The sequence below is a fragment of the Cyphomyrmex costatus genome, unplaced genomic scaffold (genome assembly GCF_001594065.2).
Source record: "Cyphomyrmex costatus isolate MS0001 unplaced genomic scaffold, Ccosl1.0 scaffold199, whole genome shotgun sequence".
NCBI classification, from domain to species: Eukaryota; Metazoa; Arthropoda; class Insecta; order Hymenoptera; family Formicidae; genus Cyphomyrmex; species Cyphomyrmex costatus.
In genome coordinates, this window is record NW_017276028.1 from 482,060 (window position 1) to 490,521 (window position 8,462).

The window sequence follows — 8,462 nt, forward strand, 5'->3', positions numbered from 1 at the left end:
TATATGTATATATATATATATATAATTACTTACTCGTTAATAGGTTAAAAGTTAAAGTTTAAGAATCGTAATTCAGCCTTTGGTTAGTAACATAATAACTTGTTCTATGTGCAAGAGTAATCTTCCTCGAGATATAAAAATATATTATATTAACATACACAGAGAATGCTCCAGGCATTGTGTACTTTCTCTCAATTGCGGTTACTAAGAACTAATATTTAAAAAAAAAAGAAAGAATGTTTTCTTATTTATTTTATTTATTTCAATTTCGAATCCAAATTCTTGAATAAACTAATAATAAATTTTTCGTGAATAATTTTCCAATTTTTACATTCTTCAAATATATAAAAAATATATTTTCTTTAATTTAATAAACAATGTTTCTTAACAAAATTTTAAATATCACATTTTTGCCACTCAAAAATTTTAAAAATAAGAAAAAAATTTGTTTATCAATCAAGTTTTCGTTGAAGAAAGAAAATTCACAACGTCTTAAACGTCTCGTATATGACTAGTAAAGTTGACTTGAGAATCTATAAGTATGTATATTTATATAGTAGAGTTGTAATGGCATCATGCAGCGGGTAAGCCTTTTCTTGTTTTTCGGTCGATCGTGTTGGTCGATATTCTGTCCATGAAGCTCATGCAAACAATAGGGTACCTATAAAAGCCCTATCTCCCGCAGAGCACCGTCCACAGCTTCGTCCTTCCACAACAAACAAAGAAAAACTAACTAGTCTTCGCTAAACTTCTACTTTGTCCCTATCTACCATGGGCTTAACACACATGATATTACACACTGTAATATATTACCGACATTCAAAAAATTAAACCAAATCCCTTCTAAAAAGAGTTCCATAGTATTTTTTTTAAATCACATTAATTATTTTATATTTTTTTTTCGAAACTTTAAAAATGTTATTATAAATATAAAATATTATTATTAATTAAATATAAAATATAACAATAAAATAAAAAAATATTTTGTTACTAACAAATTCATTGTCATTTGTGTTATTTTGTTTAGAAAAAAATGTATACAATTTTTGTAAATAATTGTTCTCAACACAGATATAATAAGTCGCTTATTATCAATTAAATTCATCCAATTACAATAACTTTAAATTTTGTAACGTTTACTTGTAACATTTTTTCCATAAATTAATATTTTTAAAAATATTTTAATTAATGTGTCACACATTTTAAATGCCGTTTCCTGTGTAACATAGATGATAATATTAATAAAATTCTATGGAATTTTCCATGAAAAGTAAAACTAAATATGTTACTTAGAAAACAAAATATATGAGACAAATGTTACAAAATATAAATACAATTGTTGAAAAATATTTATTAAAGATTCTGATGGCATACATATACACATATCAACATGTTACTTATAAACAGCAACGTAATAATACACTTCTCATTTATACTAGTTCTAGTGCTGCTTTACTATCATAATCTATGAAATAACTGATTAATCTATATCTGAATGCGAAGTTCATAAGATATTAATATGGCAATAATATCATTAATGTTTTTTTATCTTTATTAAAAATGATACAAGTACATTGGTGCCATGCTTTCGTATAAATTGATAAACATATAGTTATATGGCAGTTAATAGCAATTTGCGCGGATTAGCTTGCCTGATTTAATTACTCGGTTTTTGATGACAGTCATCATGCACCAGTTCTTTTTATCATACATTTTTCATATTTTTCTGCATCTACGTCTCTATCATACACAATGACTATCGTCGATATCTGAGCGAACTAGTCAAGCAAATCCGCAATGTAATTATTAGTAACGTTTCTTTGTTTTCGATTTTAGAATATTTCGTCATTCTATTAACATCACATGCACTTGATTTATTTTAATTAATATATACATAAATCAACCCAAATGCAATTTTGAGATATTGAAAATAACTTATGCAATACGATGAAATATTATGCATTATTTTACGAGATTTCTATAGCAATTTCAGTTTTTTCTCGTCTACATAAAGTATTCTATAAAGACTATTATGAAATGATTATATGTTGTATTCAGATTATGCCTGATTTGTTTTATAAATATTTATATGTAATTATTCATGTAAACATGTAATATTCATAAATATAGTACTTTTATTCAACTAATATTTCCTAATTGTTTATTATTCAAATTTAAGTTTTACAATTTAAAAGACTAACAATGCTTTTTATTGTAACTCATTAACGGTTATTACTTATTACCATTAATATTTTACATTTTTTAAAATATAAAAAATAATATCTTAGCAATGTATGTAATTTTTGAAATAATAATATTAAAACTTGAATATATATATATATTGAATATATATATATTTTTTGAATATATATATATATATTTAAGATTTAAATTGTAATAAGGCTCAATGAATTTAAAATAAGAGAACAGGGCTACGAGCCATAGATTCGTTAAAATCTTTAATTAATTATTTTATTATTCTAATATATTGCGAAGATTATCACGTAATGTTGGCGTTTCGTCCCGGCTTCCACTACTGGACTCATCAGTAAGATATTGTAATGGAAGCCTACCTTAGACACCGGTATAAGTTATTAAATCGAGATTCTCATCACTTGCGAGAATTTGCGAATATCAATAGACCTCTGATGGCGGGTCGACGTATATATTTAAGTTTTAATATTTTATATATATATATATACACACATTTATAGAGCGATATAATTCATAAAAACTTGGAAAAAATTAATTCTTTCTTAAATTTATTTGTTATTTATTCCATTTATTTATTAAGTAAATTGAATTATGTTTTTTAAATTAGGAAAGTTTATGTGTATAAAGTATTATATTTATTATGTTTATTTTTTGTGAACTATAATATCTTATTCAAATAAGCTAATAATAGACTAGAATGAACAATGATACTTGTGGTCAATATTTATAGTCCGTTCTTATTCCAAGACTATTTTAAGTAATATCTTAATATGCTGATACAATTCTATGATTGTGATTTATAACATCTTAAGACTACTTAAGACGGCCTTAAATATAAGAACAGACTATGAATATTGAATACCAACCTATGTTAAATAATTTAAATGGCATACATACTGAAAACAATATATGTTATATTATTAATACACAATTTAATTAATTGAACTATTCAAATGGCAAAATGGATAATAACAATAAAAAGAATTTCTCACTCGATAGATATTACAGTTTAGAAATTTATATCGCACATATTTTAAATAAAATTTAAATTTTATCGCTTTAAATGTCATTTTAGACATTTTTTATATTATCAATTTAGAACATATAACTTTGATTTATCAATTTTTTTGCAATACTATACTTCATACAATATGTACGATATTTTAAACTCATCAGTATCTGCTATAAGCACAAAAATATATACAGAGTAATGTCATAGCACATAGGTTAAAAAAATTTAGTATCATCTCTTTTAAATAAATAAAATCAACTGCAAACGTTTTGCATTGTATATGTTGTGTAAAATTAATATCTTGAGTTCAATAAAATCTTTATCTTTTAGCAGGTATTAAAAATACTTTTTTGTACTATTTCTTTAAATTACTGTTGTAAATTATAGCTGTATCAAAATTACAAAAACTTAGATGACCAACGTTTCTTATATATTTATAAGAAATAATACAAACTTCAAAAAATATCTTTTTTTGTCGTATAAATTATGTAACAATAGTTACTATATATGTTCACTATATAAATGCTGTATATGTTAAACATATACCTTACATTGTCAATAATTAAAATATTTACAATAAAGTACTATATAAGTTCATTTATAGATAAACGAGAAGCGTATATAAGCAATTACGCACGCAGGATTGTCTATAACATTTAATATTTAACATTTAAGCTTGTTTATCTTATAATTTTCTATCATCAATATATGACATTACAATGCAGATGATATGTTGATCATGCTTAAAAAAATAGAATCGTTAAAATATATAGAAAAATTGAATGTTATGTTTATAATAGAGGCATTTGTGACATAGAAAGAAAGATTGAAGACTCTTGATGAGTTATTAATTTTGAAAATATCTCCCAGTCCAAAGTATATAATATTTATGATATACAAACATAATATATTATAAAATAAAAAATTACCTGATTTTATATATAATATTATATAAAACAGCACGTGTGAGAAATAACTTGTAAACATAGTACTGAATTGTGACTATACATATCATATACATACAAGCAATAAAACTTCTCATATATACGAAATATCAACGTGAATGCAAAAAGCTAACTATTCAATCACATCGTGCAACATCAAATATTACAACACAGAATTGTCAACAAAGAAGGAAGCTCATCTGTCTCTAAATAGATATAGTATGTATATTACTAATGATTATGCAAGAAGACAAGCAATATTAAAGCTAAGAAATTCAAATTTCTTCATATAAAGAGGTAATTATTAATATCTTTGAATGCCTTCATGCATGTATTTTGTATGGATTCATTTATGTATCTGTATAAATCTATTATCATTAGGTGTCAAATAAAATACTTAAAAAATAGATAATTGTCAAGACCGATTGTATGTCAAAAATTTGTTCCAATATTATATTTTTCACATGTACATTTCTATAAAAAAGAAATAGTAAACCCCTGTTGCAAAAAGAATTAAACTGAATAAAATTGAGACAAGAGCAATTTGATTGTAATTTCACCTAATTTAAATAGATTTTATACATGCTTAACTCCTGCAATATCATGATCATTTAATTAAAACGACACATGACTGGCAAGAAGGAGTATAGATCGTTTTAACATATTTTAAATTAATTATGCAAATGGAAATACAACACTTTCATTTGTACTTTCTATATGTGAGCCACAATTTTGCTAAATATATGAGTCCTTATGTATTAAGTGTAAACAGCTAGTAGCAAGATAAAACGATCTAAAAATACTTCTTTTACAGCAAAAAAATTGACTGTAAAAGGAAACTATGTATACAACCTTTGTGTACTATTAATTAAGACATGTTACAATTCAAGGGGTACATCACCGTAACTAACCTCCTGTAACAGGTCCTGGGCAGCAATGGCTTTCAATACATTTTTTTTGCTAGTTTCTTGAATTTCCCCACCAACAAGCAACTCGTCTAAGATAAAGTATGCCTTTTCAAAATTGAAAATTATATCCAATTCGCATACCTGATAATAAATTATAAACAATAAATTATAATATGTAATATTACAATAAATTGTAAGGTTTAACTGAAATTTACTTTAAATACATTATTTCAATAACATAATACTCACACTACCAAAATACTTATCCAATAATTCAACATATCGATGTATAATCTCTAATGTTAGTAATTCATTGTCATTCTGTTCAATTGCACAGCAGAAATATAAACTTGCATATCTGTAAGCATAAATAAGAAGCTTGTTTACAATAAAAAAAAAAACTTTCTACAAATCATAAAATGGTATCGCAGATTAAAGATAACTTTGATAAAATTTTGATAAATCAATAATCTGACTATAATAAAAATATTAAAACAAAATTTCTAATAAAATTTTTGTTCCTAATCTAATTTTTTTCCAAAAAAAATGCTAAATAACTTAAAAATAAATTAAATTAATAACTCCATTTATGTTAATTATTAGTTATTTAGAAAATTATTTTAATCAAACAAATGAAATTGCTACAAGTAAAATTTCTAACTATATAATTCTTTGTCCCTAATCTAATATTTGCTTCTATATTAAATAACTAAGATCCATTATAATTCTATTTACATTAATAAAATAATAAAAGTATAACTCTCTATAATAATTTTATAATAAAATAATAAAAGTATAACTCTACAAATTAATCACTAATTAAGTTAATCAAAATTTGATCAAACTAATCTATCTACTTACAATTAAAAAAAAATAGAGTAAATTAAATCAATGTTACAGTTGATAATACATTGGTGGAACCAGGCTATACATCTATTTCTATTAATGCAGAATAACTTTAATATTGGTTTAATTTATTTTTCATCTCTTGATTCTAAGAATTATGCTACAATGAGTCGATAGCTGATAATACCCATATTTATATTTCATAGTCACATCTTATATTTAAGGCCCCTTTAAATTTATCTTCTGACACTCAATAAATTATTTTATTGACTACAAAATATCTAAAGAAGAATTAAAGATGAAAAAGCATTAAATACAAGGCCTGACTAGTGACTATGAATACAAATATAAGTCTTATTGGTGAATCAGTGAAGTTGGCCAATAGTCCACCTCACCAATTTACTGATAAAATTTAAGGCTACCAATCTGTTACAGAATCAGCTTTAGAAAAAGATGAACAAAAGGTTTAATCCAAGATTAAACTATATTGGTAAAAACGGACCTTAGCTTACTATATACATCATTATTGAATCATATACCTTTTGTAAACAACCTTAACGTCCTTCCATTCTAAGAAACTCGACATTTTTGGTTTTCGTGCGAGTATCGTGGTGATCAATTCGCGCGTAATTTTCTTTTTCAACTTATCTGGATGCGCGACATACCACTTCTGTAAACGAAGCTTCCCTTGGCGACTGAACAATAGCATAAATTGCATCTGCAAAAAAGAAGACAGCGATGGTCAAGGATTACCATCGAGTTATGTTGTTGAATTAAGACATAGCGTAAAGATTTACCATATTGTCGCAATCTTGCTATTTCGCGTGTCGCACAATTCTTTATTCTCTCACAAAAGCACTACGCGTAATGGACAACGATCGACGACACCTGCACAAATACGAACGAATCGTACACGTAGAACGTATCACCGGTATCACCGAACTGACCGAGTATAAACTTTAAACTTGGGGCTAATTTACACTGGTCGTATCGTAGCAGCGTCGCAAGTGGCCTGGTTTACATCGTGCACTTGATACGCGTACTAACTAGTTACTTTCTATTAAATTATCTTAATTTAAGCAATGTATTTAAAGAGCGATGAATAAAATTGGTACAATACGCATCAAAATGTTTAACTAAATACGTTTATTGTGTATACATTTACATATATCGCTGAAATTAAGATAATTAAGTTAGTACGCGTACAAGTGCACGATTAAACCAGGCCAAGTCTCAGGCTGCGCACAATGGAGGAACAGATATTATAAATATTAAAATATTAACCTATCAGATACCAGTTACACCGGAATACACGATTCTGATAGATTAATATTTTTAATATCTAATATCTGTTCCTCTATTGTGCGCAGCCCTCATGCGTCGTCTACAATGCACGTCTACAATCTCGGTTTAATTTACTGTTAATCTTTTTCTAATTTTTAGAATTAGAAAAAGACGAGGAGCAAATTGAACCGAGATTAAAAAGTTAATCTACATTGGTGGAAATGGGCATAAATCTCGGTTCAATTTGCTCTGATTCGCACTTCATCTTTTTCTAATTCTAAAAATTAGAAAAAGATGAACAGTAAGGGGCTACGCAGAATAAAAGGAACAGGGAACAGAGAATAAGAATTTCAACCTATCAGAAATCATATACTATGGAATAAGCAGTGTGTATTCCATAGTACATGATTTCTGATAGGCTGAAATTCTTATTCTCTGTTCTCTGTTCCTTGTTCCTTTTATTCTGCGCAGCCCTAAGTTAAATCGAGATTAAAGTTAATCTGCATTGATGAAAATGGGCATAAGAAATTGACCAATAACAATTGATTATTCTTCTCACATTCGACTGTGATTAGTCAATTTCTTACTCCATGTATTGGCCTGGTTGTAGACCATGCTTTACATCGTGCACTTGATACGCGGTATGTACATACACTACTATATTCGTATCAAACATAGACATAAGAAACCATAGACCGAGCGTTAAAGCGGGGAGCACAGACTTTTGCATAACGCATAAAGCATGTGCATAAGGAATTTCATTGGTCCATTTTCTTATGCATGAGCCAATGGACCAATCAAATTCTTTATGTATATGGTTTATGCGTTAAGGTACTTTTTCATGCGCAGCACGCTGCAGCAGCAATTCGTTACTATTGGTTAAGAATTTTATGTAAGCTAGATGACGCACTTCCGGCGCAAAATACATTTTGCCGCAGTTCGTTGAAGTTGAACCGAACGAACAGCAAGCAGCAAGCGGCAAAATCGAGAAAGCGTACAATATGTCCGTCGTTTCATTATGAAAATATTATTTATTGCAATAAATATTAGGAAAATAAACGAAAAATGGCTTCGGATAAGGTACGGATACATGTTTGTAAATTAGATCATTTTATACTTTACCACAAATTTGAAAAAGTAAAGTGTAAAGTATAAAATAATCTAATTTACAAACATTCGTACCTTATCCGAAGCCATTCTTCGTTTATTTTCCTAATATTTATTGCAATAAATAATATTGCCTCGATTTTGCCG

The 8,462-nt window shown here is 27.0% G+C and overlaps 2 protein-coding genes across 3 annotated transcripts in view; one reads left to right on the forward strand and one right to left on the reverse strand.

Annotated features, from left to right (window-relative positions):
- AP-1sigma (AP-1 complex subunit sigma-2) overlaps positions 1-6,798 on the reverse strand; it is a 7,951-nt gene extending 1,153 nt beyond the window's left edge. Inside the window, exons 1-5 of one of the 2 annotated variants that reach the window (XM_018538819.1) lie at positions 6,722-6,798; positions 6,464-6,642; positions 5,328-5,436; positions 5,082-5,219; positions 420-706 (exon numbers count right to left, since the gene is read on the reverse strand). In XM_018538819.1, coding sequence (XP_018394321.1) covers positions 662-706; positions 5,082-5,219; positions 5,328-5,436; positions 6,464-6,642; positions 6,722-6,724 — 474 coding nt within the window. In that variant the 5' untranslated portion in view covers positions 6,725-6,798 and the 3' untranslated portion in view covers positions 420-661. Of the gene's footprint in view, positions 1-419; positions 707-5,081; positions 5,220-5,327; positions 5,437-6,463; positions 6,643-6,721 lie in introns of those variants that run through there. The other variant, XM_018538818.1, reaches the window with a different exon arrangement.
- The window catches only part of LOC108773066 (centromere protein I), a 7,237-nt gene continuing 5,566 nt past the window's right edge, over positions 6,792-8,462 (forward strand). Inside the window, exon 1 of the mRNA XM_018538784.1 lies at positions 6,792-6,874. Within this exon, the coding sequence (XP_018394286.1) occupies positions 6,792-6,874 (83 nt within the window). The remainder of the gene's footprint in view (positions 6,875-8,462) is intronic.